Source organism: Callithrix jacchus, chromosome 21 (assembly GCF_049354715.1).
Source record: "Callithrix jacchus isolate 240 chromosome 21, calJac240_pri, whole genome shotgun sequence".
Taxonomy (NCBI): domain Eukaryota; kingdom Metazoa; phylum Chordata; class Mammalia; order Primates; family Cebidae; genus Callithrix; species Callithrix jacchus.
Window position 1 is genome coordinate 40,902,531 of NC_133522.1, and position 14,102 is coordinate 40,916,632.

The 14,102-nt window shown below is 47.1% G+C and overlaps 1 protein-coding gene across 2 annotated transcripts in view; it reads right to left on the minus strand.

Annotated features, from left to right (window-relative positions):
• Positions 1-14,102, minus strand: part of RUNX1 (RUNX family transcription factor 1) — a 260,816-nt gene that overhangs the window by 70,962 nt on the left and 175,752 nt on the right. For both annotated transcript variants that reach the window (XM_008986640.5, XM_008986637.5), the window contains exon 6: positions 713-817. In XM_008986640.5, the coding sequence (XP_008984888.1) occupies positions 713-817 (105 nt within the window). The remainder of the gene's footprint in view (positions 1-712; positions 818-14,102) is intronic.

Genomic DNA, 14,102 nt, shown 5'->3' on the forward strand with positions numbered 1-14,102 from the left:
ACTGTAACCCAGCCTCAGATCCTGGGGAAGGGTGTGGTTCTGGAAAAGAGTGTTACTCTGGTGTTACTCAAAGATAGTCATTAAGTCACTGTGAAGACATCTTTTCTGCAGACTAAACAACCTCACTCCTTTTTTAAAAAGCTTTCCTCCCAGGAGCTATTTTTTGGTACTATCTTTCTATATTTACTGGTTTTCTCCAGACATTCTTCTACCCTCCCACTCTCTATCTTAAACATGCCTGTAATAAGATTTTGATCTGTGCCATAGAAAGAAAAGGGTCATTTTCATAGTTTTCATCTCTGGCCCTCATGAATTAATAAAAGGCCAGGATAGATGGTAATTACTCCCTTGTGGTCCACTCTGACCCTCAGGCCTCTTTGGGCTGCCTCTGTGCCTGGCCCATCTTCCATTTACTGATTGTTTCTGATCCTGTTGAACTTTACTGTATATTGAGGAAGTAGTCCTTAGTTTCCTGCCGCCCTGAACATGCAGTTGAGTCAGCCTCATTTCCTTCTGTCCTCTAAAAGGATGCTTCAAAAAGAGCCCAGTGCGCAGAACCAAGCTTTGAGTAGCAAGAATGGTGACAATGCAACTTTTGGCTTTACAGGGCCCTGACATCCCCCTGGGGGAAAGGTTGAACCCAAGGATTCTGAGACATGGTCCCTGAGTATACCAGCCTGGAGGGTGTACCAGCCCCAATGGGTAAACTTACTTCGCGGTTCTCGGGGCCCGTCCACTGTGATTTTGATGGCTCTGTGGTAAGTGGCAACTTGCGGTGGGTTTGTGAAGACAGTGATGGTCAGAGTGAAGCTTTTCCCTGTTGGGACACAATAGAGAACAAAAAAGAATGAGGTGGTGGCCTGATCATAGCTGTTGAATAACCAATCATTAATTAATGCTTTCCAGCCCTTCAGCACAAGCTGCTAGTTTTAACAACACTCCCAGGATTTTGGCTTAAATTCTGGAATGCACATTTACGATACTTCACATAGTTATATGGCTTTAACGTTAATAAATACAAGATCAAGAAAGATTGGTATTTATTTTCTGTTAAGTCAAGATTTCAGGAAACCATAGAGTCAGACTGGCAGCTCTCCACTCCCGGTCCCTAACTTCCCTGCTCCCATCTTCCCCAATTATTTATAACTCAGAGCAAAGAAGAGTGGAAGAAGCCATATCCATCTTTCTCTTCTTACTCTGTTCTTTTGAAGATTAGGAAAGATAGGATTTCTAAGTTTGAAGATGGGCTAAATTAGAATTATTCTCTCTATATTTTTAAAAGACTAAGTCTGGCTGATTTTAAATATTATTTGAAAATATCAGATATTACCAGAGGTACTCATGGGATCAGCCATAACAAAATTGATGACCCATAAATGGACTTAAGCATATGTCACTGACAGACTGAGATTTGATAAGTACTGGTAATAAAAAACGCACATAATTTCCATGTACACATTTTATGTATATTTATAAACGGTGAGAACATTTCCATTGCATACATTTACTAATCTAAAAACACTTCTTGTTGGTCAAGTGGTTCAGAGGATAAATCTGGCTAGCTGACCTTTGGCAAGTCACCAGACATCTCCATGTTCCTCAGTATTCTTACCTGAAAGATGGGTACATGCAAATTTTCCTACCTTAGTGAGAATTGGGGGAAAGTAAATGAGTTACTATGAGTAACACTGTTAAAACAGTATCTGGCACATGGTATTCAAAGGTGTGTGTGTGTGTGTGTGTGTGTGTGTGTGTGTGTGTGTGTGTTGTGTCTGCTTTATTTCTCGTCTCTGCTTCTCATGGGTCTAAAACAGGACCCTAACATTTGATTAAGTCTGATGTTCAATCTTCCTACATCAATACAGTAGTTCTTTAATCAACACAGTTTCTCCCGTTAATCACGTAGCACAAAGTGAAGTTAAAAGTAAATGAAAGGAAACCCAAACATGCCCATCCTCTCCCTCACCTGCTCTAAAACCATTCACCATTTTACAACTCAATGATCTTTCCTCTCCAAGTTAGAGAGCAAATCATTTTCAATTGTCACACGTCTTAACACAAAGGAAGGCCCCAGAAAAATTCTCAATGAAAATAAAATCTTTGGCCACAGCAAGCCACGATTCCTAATCATGGGAAACCTCCACCAAACACTCCCCAAGGATGTGGATTCTGTCTGTATTAAAGTCTATAATAAAAAGAGCAATAGCAAGTAACAATTAGATAAAGAAGCCCGCTCTGCCCACTGTGTCTTTATAACAAGAGTCTCAGCTGACTTGTCTAGTAAACGAGGTGAGGATACTTCTGGGGAGTGACTTCCACTGGGTGAAGCATCAGGGGTGCCAGGTGGCTCTGTCTCCAAATCCATCTTTCCCATCAGCTAGCCTGTCCCCAGATCCTAGAAATGAGTCTTGTTGGGCTTTGGGGATCTGCCAGCTTTCGGACATCCTTCAGATGCTACCAGCTGACATTCGGGATGCTTTCCTACCTTGACATCTAGCTGAAGGAAAGGAGTGGGCAGAAGAGGCCTTGGCCGGCCCAGCAAGCAGGGCACGTGATGTGACGTGAAGGAAGATGCTGCCGCAGAAGGAGGCACATCCTGAGGGCAACCGCCCATCTCACTGAGCAGTCTCTGGCTTTCCAAGATCAGATCCAGGAGCAAGGGCAGCCAGAGCCTGGGAGCAGCCACACCCATATGATCCACAGCTGGCCCTACAAGCCTCGTGATCAGCCTGTTCCCTCTCTGTCAAGAACCCACAAAGTTTATCACCTGTATCATCAAGACTGAATTCCAGAACCAGTTTGTAGGATCTTCTCACTAGTAAGACCCTGCCTGAGTAATTTCTCACTCATCCCCTCCCCTATTCATACCTGACTCCCGATGTGCATCCTCCCAGTTCCACCCACAAGCCACGGCATTGAAAGGCGGAGGCCTCCCTTCCTCCACCCGCTTCTCCAGCCATCCAGGGTTCCTTGCTGCACTCTTCATGCCAGTCTTCCTACCTTCAGCATTTGGCAACGGGCAGTTACTTGTTTTCCAGGCAGCCTTCCCTGATGACTACATTTTGCTTTACGGCTGTTTGGGCTGCCTCATAAACCATCCTTCACCTTTGATTATTTAGGGTGTCAGACAGAACAGGGTTTGTGGCTGTGCAGCCCTACTCTCCCAGAGGGCGGGATCCTTTTCTGTACACCACGTAGCCCTCACAGAAAGGTAGAAAAAGGTGCAAGTGGGAAGGGGCTTTAGGAGAGAAGGGGGATTTGAAAATTTTTTTAAGTACCCTGAAGGCATAGCTATAGATAATGCCATTGCTCCTGTCCTGAGTAGGTGTAGGGGTGCATGTGTGTGTATGAGAGAGAGAGACAAAGAGAGATTGAGGTGGTTCTTTCAGCAAAAGAGTTACAAGTTTGAGGATCCAATACAAATGATTTAACTCTTCAGATCTCAGTTTTCCCATCAGCAAAATGAGGGGGTTCATGAATGCACACAATGTGCCTTTCAACTCTCTGATTTCATCTTCCAAGAATGTAGCTGGCCTGGGATGCCCACAGCCACGTGTAGGCGGGCAGGTGCACGTGTGATTCTTCTGTTGCCTACCACTTTAACATCTCAACGACTTCATAAAAATGCTGTATTCATTTCCTGGGGCTGCTGTGATGAATGACCACAAACCAGGTGACTTAAAACCACAGAAGTCTAGACCTTCACGATTCTGGAAGTCAGGAGTCCAAGATCAAGGTGGCAGCAGGGCCACACTCCCTCTGAAGGTTCTAGGGAGGATCCTTCCTTGCCTCTCTCTAGCTTCACATGGTGGCCAGTGTTCCTCGGCATTTCCTGATGTGCAGCTGTAGCATTCCAACCTCTGCCTCTGTCTTCACACGACTGTCTTCCTACCGTGTGCCCGCCCCTCCTTGTAAGGACCATCAGTCACTGGACTTAGGGCCCACCCAGGTCCAGTATGACTTTATCTTAACTTGATTACATCTGTAAGGACCCTAAGCCCTATTTTGAGGTTCTAGGTGGACGTACATTTTTTAGAGAACACTATTGAACTCAGTACAAATAGCAGATGTCATAAAAGCTCCCACCATGGCTCTACCAGTGGCAACAGCTCCACAGGTACCTGTGTTTTACCCCTGGAACAGTCCTGCTCTGACGGTGCCTCTCCTACCACCACCCTATTCACAACTTCCAAATGACAAAAAAGAATGGTTGTGTTCCTAATATTGGCATTTTTAAGTCATGTAGAACTTCCAACTTTTTAAACATGTTCCCATATACTGTTTCATTTGGTTCGCACACCAATCTCATGAAATAAACAAGATGAATTTTATTGTTCTTGATGAATAGGTAGCAAAGCTAAGGCTCAGAGAGGTTAAGTAAATTTCCCAAAGTCACACAGCTTCACAATATGGCAGAACCAATATCCTTGAGCTTTCTCCTGTTCTTCCAGTTATTGTCCCTGATGTCACAAATCTCTACCTGCAAACCCAGTAGCACTAGTACAAGGAATCTGGACTGGAGATACTTTATCCATGCCTACCACTGCCCCAAAAAGTAAAAGCTGTCCCTGTGAGTCTAATGTACACATGGTACTCAGCCTGGGTTATAGTTCAGAAGCATTTTCTCACTGAGCTGCATTTGGACTTCCGGCAGTTGACCATGACACCCCACCTGGTCAAGCACAGACGAATCTATGTCACCAGGAATAACACCTAATCAGAGTGAATATTTGTGAAATCGTTGCTCATTATCTGAATTCTTGTTATTTCATGCCCACCACTTTCTGCGCAGTCACGAGGCGTTTCCACCAAGCACGCACTAATAATAGGTGGGGTGTTCTGGCCAGTCACGGGGTTCACCAAGGAGGAGAGTTCTGGTATTGTCCCTCACAATAGGCTCTTCCTTACAGCTCTGGGTACAAGAAGGTTTGCTTATTATCTTATAGACAGAGTGGTGACTTCTTCACACATATAGGTTTCCACTGCGTGAAAACTGCTTTACGTTTCCTTTGTATTCTTCCAATGAGACCCAACACAGCCTTGACACTGGGCTGCAGCCGGGCACACCTGACGGGACTCACGTGCTGTGCCCTCCACGTGGCCCTGCCCTCTCCACGGCCCTGCCCTCTCCAAGGCCCCACCCATGGCTGCTGAGACACAGCCCTTCTTGGCCAGCATCTGCAGAAGTGGGATCTGTGCCTCAGGGCACACATATTGTGAGCCAAATTCCCTCATTAAAATGACCTATAGGCCTGGTATTTTAAGTACATGGGTGTGGAGAACAAAAGACTCTCAAGTGTTTTTCCCAGCGAGCCGCAGCTGGAATAGTGAGAAATCACAGGAGAACAAGGAGGGCAGATTGATTAAATAGCGACAGCTCCAAAATGGGCTTTTCGGGACCAAGTGCAGGGCTGGGAGGACGGGGTCGCTGCCGAGAGAACCAGTCTTCCTGTTGGTAGCCCAGAGGCTCCAAGGCTCCCCGAAGCACTCAGTGGCCTTGGTATGGTGAGGCCAGCAGAAGTCTTGGTCAGTGCACAGATGGCCCCGGCACTGTCCCTGCGTGTGCTGCTGGCAGTCGGCAGCTCTTGGCTCCCGAGGGGGCCGCCAAGGGGTCACTGGTGGACTTTATGGGAGGAAGCCAAGGAAAGAGGTAAATGCCACATCCTTCTTTCTCCTGCCCACTGAACCCTGACCACTGCAGCAGCCTCAGCTCCAGCCAGGGCCTGGGTTCCAGGAGGACCCTTCTTTAGAAAGAAGCACAAACACTCTTATACTGAATATGAAGGTGGGAACAAAAAACAACAGGGTAGATGAGGTTTCTCTTGATGTAGGCTTGGAAGAAGTGAGAGAGAATTCCATACAAAATCCCATGAAGGTGGAAACACACAGAGGTGATTCATTCCGTGCGGACTCTCAAGCCAACCTACTTAGGTGCAAAACCTCGCTCTGCCACTTGCTAGCTGTGCGACCTTAGGCAAGTTACTTGACCTCTCTGGGGCCTCAGCTTTGTCGTCTGTCAAAGCGGGTATTCCATCTCATAGCATTGTTCTGCCGCTTAAATGGAATACTGAATATAAAAGCAGAGCACAGAAAAAGGTCTCAGTAAATGTCAGTGGAATGATCATGAAAGACATGATAAAGGTGATTCCGTGAAGACCAGGGCTGTGAGAGACCCCGTGAGAAGGAGCCGGGGAAGAAGTGGCATTGACGTCTGATGTGAGGAGGGGTGTGTGTGTGTGTGTGTGTGTGTGTGTGTGTATGTACATGTGTGTGTATGTGTGTACATGTGTATGTACATGTGTGCATACGTGTGTATGTATGTATGTATGTACATGTGTGTGTATGTGTGTACATGTGTATGTACATGTGTGCATACGTGTGTGTGTGTGTGTGTGTGTGTTCAGCAGGTGATGCAGCTGCTACCAGGCCTAAGTGCAACTTCAAGTTCAAGTTCACTCCCGCCCTGCCAGCTGGTGACCTTTGTAAGGCACAACTGTGAGTGGCTGATACGCTGTGTAAACAAGCCAGGCCAGTGCTCCTCACGGCAACATGTGTCGTCTCCCTCGACGCCAGTGTGTCCATCCAAATGCCAGGACAAAATACTAACTGCTTTATTTAGTTGGGAAGAAGGTCACGGGGTGAGTCTTCCTGGACATTGCTGCCATGACACACTCCCCAGGGCCAGGCAGCAGGGAGGCCCCAGGTTTGGGCTTGATTAGTCCTGACACTGACGGCCCTGAGGCTGGTGAACTCTGACAGCCAATTGTGGTCAAATAAAGCCACGGCTGGAACCTGCAGTTCCGCATGGCCCGGCGCACTCTCCACTTCCTCACCACATCTGGGAAGTGGCTAAACCTCAGGATTGCTGCAAATGTGCACACTGCTCCCCAAAGAGCTGAGGTGGCCAGGAGGTTACAAAGCAAAAAGACATGCAGCTCCGGGCCATTGGCTGCCCAGGTGGGAAGAGCATATTAAAAAATGAAGCGAGTTCACATCACAGCAGAATCCCTCCACACCACCCCATGTCTGACGGCAGAGCCGCCGGTCCGGCCTCCTCTGGTCCGGTTTGCGGGTATCCCCAGTCTACCTGCCTTGGCTCGGCAGGGGCCTCTGTTCCTGTCACTCTCCTTAGTGCAGGTCTGGATGCATGAGTCATCTTCTCCTTTTTGGGACAGTTTCAGGGGATGTAAAACTTGCTGTTTGTCACGAAAAGGAAGGCTGAAGACACAAAGGAGCCCTCTGCCCTGAGGCTCACTGTCCTTAGGAAATGCAATCACAACATTTTTCACTCGCTTCTCTATGTCTGCAGGAAAGCCAGTTGTGCCCAGAGCCTTGTAACGCCCAAAGAGTGAGAAAGGAAAAATAAAAGAAAACACCGCAGCTTTTGAAAACCAAGAAAGTCAGTGAATCGGGCTCGAGTTCTGCTCTTTGCAAATTCAGGAAATCCCACAGATCCTGAAAGGTTGCAAGGAGATTTCTCCTTTCACAATAGATGGCTTTGGGTCTAATTTTAACGGTGGATAACTAAATATAAAAATTAACCACGCTCTCAGATTCCGGGAGTCGTCTGCATTTGGAGTATTTTTTATGAAGTATTTTTAATTTGGATTTCTCACTTTTCCACTGGAACTACCTAACGGCCAAATTCATGCTTATGCTCCCCCTTCCATTTCCTTACCCAAACATTCACCACTATTTTTGACAGTGGAGCTGTGTAATTAATTTATTTGGGAATTTCTGGACAGGGTACAAGTCCTTCAACTTGCACATAATTTCCCAGTTCTCTAAACTGAATTGAATTAAGATGTCGGCGTATGGTACGTACTTGTGTGCAAAGTGCCTGGATTTGCTGGTTGCTTCATCCAGTCGCACTCACCTCACACAGTCACAAGGCAGACATGAGGCCTAAGCTACTGGCACCAGGGCTACCCTCAAACGTAAAACTGAACATCAGGTCCTTAGAATACAGAACTCAGTTTTCCATGGAAACAGCATTTGTTTGGGATTACGGGTTGTTTGAAAAACAGCTGTTTTACTTGAAGAAAATCGAAGACATGCAAAGCATTTTCTCTGGAGATGTTCTATGAAAAAGAGTTAAGGAAAGAAACTCACTCATCTTTGTATCTTCTATTCTGAGGCAATAAAGAAAAGTTTGATAAATGAGGCCAGGTGTGGTGACACAGGCCTGTAATCCCAGCACTCAGGGAGGCCAAGATGGGAGGATCACTGGAACTCAGGGGTTCAAGACCAGTCTAGGCAACATGGTGAAACCCCATCTCTACCAAAAATACAAAAAAACAAAAAAAAATTAGCTGGACTTGGTGTCACACACTTGTAGTCCCAGCTACTTGGGAGGCTTAGGCACAATCATCACTTGAACCCAGGAGGTGGAGGTTGCAGTGAGCTGAGATTGTGCCACTGCACTCCAGCCTGGGTGACAGAGTGAGACCCTGTCTCAAAAAATCAATGAATCACTCTGTAAACTTTCAGTTTGATAGCCGGTCCTTTATGACATAAAGTTTCATTTGGAAGGCACAGCTTCCTTTTTCCAAGTCACAGTGTGCTGGGCTCAACTTCAGGCAGGGAAGAGCTCAGGCTTGCAAAAGGGGTGTGGGGACAGGCCTCTTTCTTTGGTGGAATATCACCTATCCCGCAAAGCACCGTAGTGTTCTCATGCAATTTTGCATTTCCTTTCCCCAGACTTCATTTTCCCTTTCTAATCTTCCTGTTCCTTTTGGTGTCACAGGTCCCTAGGATCTCAGCCTGGGAACCAAGTTTTAACCCAAACACCCCAAGAACCTGAATTCACAGCCCCCTCGAGACCAAGGCCACACCTGCTGCCCTGTGCTTCCCCCAAGAAGAGCCACCCAGGTTCACCAGTTTCCACTCATCTATCAGGCTGTGTCTTTGAGCCGGGGTCACACAGGGCACGTGACCAGAGTGACCTCCTGGGCCTGGCCTCCTCCTGACTCTGATAGTGCCCCTAGCTGGGTGCCTCAAACACACAGCCCAAGGCCACATGGAGCTGCAGGAGGGAGGCCTCAGGCATGGACATTCTTCAGGGAAGGCAGCCTTGGGGGGGCGTCTGCTCCTGCTCACTAGTGTGCAGCACCTGATGCTGCAGGTAGGAAGAAGGGCAGGTGTGTGTGAAGGTAGAGAGGGAAGAGAGGGAAGCTTGAGGCAAGCTTGAGGTGAGAGCTGACTTCTAGGTACAGTGCCATCTACCAAATGGGGTATTTGCAAGCTGGATATACACATGCCTGCGGCTGCCTGAAAGGAGAAAGGAGAGCTTTCCGTTGCTGGATGGGTCTCTAAGCTCCCCATGCACCCTCAAAATGTCCTTTCTATTCTTTAAACTGCAAGCCAAGTATCTTTCCACAGTTTGTATCTGGAGTCAGTTGTAAGTGGTTCTCCATTTCATTAGGATCAGACCAAATTCCCAGTGTGGATGATAAGGCAATCCCTTTCCTATCTCTCTCTAAGGCTCCCCGCCATCACCCCCCAATCCTGGCCACTGGAGCATCTCTCAGCTCCCAACAGGCCAGGTGCTCCTTCCTCACTCTGCTTTCTCTGCTGAGACATGATTCTTCATGCCTCCACTGGGATAGTCTCCTTGTCACCTGCAGGTCTCGAGTGAATGACAAGTGGTCCAGGTAGACCCCGGAACCTTCACTAGGTTCTTCACCACTGCGCCTTGGCTCCCGCCACACACACCTATCATTGTGTTATCTAGTAAGAACAGGATGGCCTGCTTAATTGCCGTGTCCCTCACTAGCTCCCAAGGCTGTGGCTTCTCTTTGGTTGACATTTGTATCTGTCATGCTAGCCCAGTACCTGGCACACAGTAGGTGCACAATGTTTATCTGATGAATGAAATGAATGAGTGAATGAAAGAAATGCCCTCAGTAAATGACCTTGGTGGGGCAGGCAGAGGAAGAGTTCTAATAAAACAGGAATCGATAGTATTATTTCCATCACAGGGTCAGTGCCCAACAAAGGTTTGTAATTATATTATTATATGGGCATTTATTTGTGAATATTCATGGAATTCCTGCTGTATCTCATGTACTCTCATTTTAGTAGGTCTTTAGTAGGACAAAGGAATATAAATTCCTTGCCATTGAGGAGTGGGTCTTGAAAAATAGCATCATTCCCAACGTTTCTGATTCAGAAAGACCCATGCTGCCTCTGGCCTGCTCTCTCTCCTCCTCCCTTCTACAGGGATTCTCACTATAGAAGGAAGAGCATCATCAAAAGGGGTCATAGCTCTTTTTCCTGTCTTGTTACACACACACCATCTCGCTTTTATCATCCTAACACAGATGATATGAGTCATAGATGAAAGGCATTCCTGCTGTATCTCATGTATTCTCATTTTAGTAGGTCTTTAGTAGGTCTTTACCTATTGTACAGATGGGGAGACTGAGGCCAGCACATCTAAGTGAATCCTACAGGTGTCCCGCCTCTCATATTACATCATGCTACTTTCCTAAGACTCACAGAATCATCGCTATAGATGTGTGTGTTTTCTATGTCATTATTATGAATCAAAGGAATCTTAAACGGGACACAGGGGTTTCGTGTAATCTAGAGCTCAGGGATTTGGCCAGAAGGCAAGACAATCGTGTAGTCAGAACCTTACCAAGTAACAGCTAGATTAACCAGTGCTCAGTTTATATGTGGCCAAAAGAGAAAAACATGTGTGGATGTTCACTTGCAATTTATGAAAATGCTGAGATACAACCTTAAGAATGGCTTCCAGAGGAACATCCCGGAAGTCCTCAAGCGCAGTCCAAGGCGAGCTGCCGTGGCACTGCCACAAAACCCCTTCAACTTGGGTGGAGGCAGCAGTGATCGCTCAGGAAGAATGCGAAGCTGCCGGGTGCCAGCCTGTGTAGCCCAGCGACAGGACAAAGGGATTATTCTGCTTCATTATTACAGTGCAGTGTTTACTGTTAAAATACAATTGGGAATTAAAAGGGGCACATATGAATCATAAATATTTGCATGCCACTAATATTTGGACAAAAGAGTCGGAAAGGCTAAGTTGGGAGAACTTCTTTTCCCATGAAAAGCAGTGCTTCAAATTACAGTACATATTTAATTTCGCTTCTCCCATTGCTAACTGGAATCTAAGTGTCTGACGCATATAACCCTTTCACGACCTCAGAACTGTATGGGGCCCTGAAATCAGGATAAAGGTTGTTTTTCTCCTCGGAAGCTCATCCATTTAGACAAACAAAAAAGCAGACCCCTGGTTGTTGCTGCTTCTTGCTGTTGTTGGCTATTCACTCACAGAGTCCCCACTGTCCATCCCATGGTGTGGGTGTCACAGCAAAAATTAACAACTCCTAACCTGTGTCTTGTCTCGGGTAATCCTCACTGTCCCTCTGTCTTCCCATGGACAAGGTCAAAATTGGGCTCAGACAGGTCAAGTAACTTGTTCAAGGACACAGAGCTCCCAGCCAGTGGTTCTCAACCAGGGGCAATTTGTCCCCAGGGGACATTAGGCAATGGCTGTAGACACTTCTGGTTGTCACAGCTGAGGGGTGGGTGCTAGTGGCCACAGGGTACAGGCCAGGGATGCTGTTAAATGTTCAACCATGCCCAGGAAAGCCCCTCACAGCAAAGAAAAACTGGCCCGAAATGTCAACAACATCCAAGTTGAAACATGGTGGGGAAGTTAGTGGAGTCCACGTACTGACCACTAGGCTGCACTGCCTAACATCAAAACAGTCCTGAAAGTCATTCGTTCACAGACCCTGTGTCAGGCAGCATTTAGTTACTGATGATACCACCTGGCTTTTTCTAGTTAAGGGCTGGATCTCTTGATTTTGGAAAATTCCTGGGAGCCCACCTCCTCGGGGCTCCTCAGCACACCTTCATTTCCTCTCCACAGTGCTTGGGTCTGTTTCCACACACTCTTGCATGCCACAGCTGTTTTCAAGCTTTTCCCCGGTGACCTTCTCTCTAGAGCACACCTATGGCAAATCGTGAGCTCTGTGCAGACCCCAGCTCAGACGCATCTATGAGCTTCCATTTGGATGCTTAATGCTTAATATCACAGATTATATGACACACAGTGATTTCTATGTCGAATCTAGGAGCGTTGCTCTCCTGTGGGGAGCTTAAAGGAAGAAGATATATATGTGGAGAAGGAAAGTTAGATGTGAGGGTTTCCATGGAGCACAAAAGCAAGCAAACAGACAAACCAACAGAGCAGACACAGCCAGAGTTATTCCAGAAACTGAACCTGCAGCCGGCTCCACCTCGATGTGCTGGAACACCTAGGGGAGCCTCCCTAGAGATTTTGTTTTCAAATTACCATCCCTGAACCTCAGTATAAAAATGAAACACAGCTGCTCGGGAGGCTGAGGCAGGAGAATTGCCTGAACCCAGGAGGCGGAGGTTGCGGTGAGCCAAGATTGTGCCATTGCATTCCAGCCTGGGTAACAAGAGCGAAACTCCATCTTAAAAAAAAAAAAAAAAGAAACAAAACTGACATGCAGGGGCAGGTGGGAGAAAGCTCTGAAGGAACCCAGCCAACTATCTGCCGGTGGCATTTGCAGACCCATCCTGTGGGTGGCACCCCACAAACCTTGGTCCTGTCTCACCTCCTGCCATGCAATGCCTTAATTTTTATTTAAGGTATGCAGACTGAGCCATTTTGGTGTCTGAGAGTTGTCCGTCAGTGACACACGCCAGAACCTTGCTTTTATCACTTTTTTTTTTGAGACAGAGTCTTGCTCTGTCACCCTGGTTGGAGCGTAATGGCACAATCTCGGCTGCAACCTCCGCTTCCCTGCCTGGTTCAAGCAATTCTCCTGCCTCAGCCTCTGAAGCAGCTGGGATTACAGGTGCTCACCACCATGCCAGGCTAATTTTTGTATTTTTAGTAGAGAGAGGGTTTCACCATGTTGGCCAGGCTGGTCTCAAACTCCTGCTGTCAAGTGATCCTCCTGCCTCAGCCTCCTAAAGTGCTGGGATTATAGGCAAGAGCCACTGCACCTGACCCTATATCACTTTTTTTAATACAAGTAGACGCTGTCCACTGACATCAATTCCCATTCCTAGATCAGTGGCTCTGTGGCCTCTCCACTGAAGTGTTCAGGGAAAAGCAGCGAGCCTCTGGCAGAGAGCTTTCTAGTTTCTGCAGTCCTTGTGGACCTCACCGTGTGTGACATTCATGAGTGGGCGGCTACAGTGGGGAGCCTTCTTGGAGAAGCTGGCCAGCTGTGTGCACCACCCCACCTGCAGCCACTCCTCCAGGCACCACGCATCCCTGACCCCAGATGGCAAGCAGGGTCAGCAGAGGCACGGGAACGGTGCAATTCTATGCACAGAGAACACAGGTATGTTTTTCTTCTTAAAAAACTTTTAATGTGCAGTGATGTTCTCTATTTCTTATCCTATGAAAAGTTTTAAACAGGCTGGGTGCGGTGGCTCAAGCCTGTAATCCCAGCACTTTGGGAGGCCAAGGCGGGTGGATCACGAGGTCAAAAGATCGAGACCATCCTGGTCAACATGGTGAAACCCCGTCTCTACTAAAAATACAAAAAATTAGCTGGGCATGGTGGCGCGTGCCTGTAGTCCCAGCTACTCAGGAGGCTGAGGCAGGAGAATTGCCTGAACCCAGGAGGCAGAGGTTGCGGTGAGCCGAGATCGCACCATTGCACTCCAGCCTGGGTAGCAAGAGCAAAACTCTGTCTCAAAAAAGAAAAGTTTTAAACAGAAATTTGTCATAAATTTTAAAATAAGTTTGTTTTATATTTTGGTAAGTTTGTAGGGAGGCAGAATATCAGAATAAAAAGGGGTAAGGGAAACATAACCATGGATGACAGGGCTAGATCATGCACAACTCGAGCTAGATCAGTTTCTCAACTGCAGCACTACTGACATTTGGGTCTCTGCTGGGAAGGCTGCTGGGTGCACAGTCAGATGTTTAGTAGATCCCTGGCCTCTGCTTACTAGGTGCCACTGGCACTCCCCCAACCCAGTATGTGACCACCAAAAATATCTACAGATATCACCAAATGTCTTCTGGGGCTCAAAGTCACCCCAGTTGGGAACCACTGAGCAAAATTATCATCAAAATTGATAAG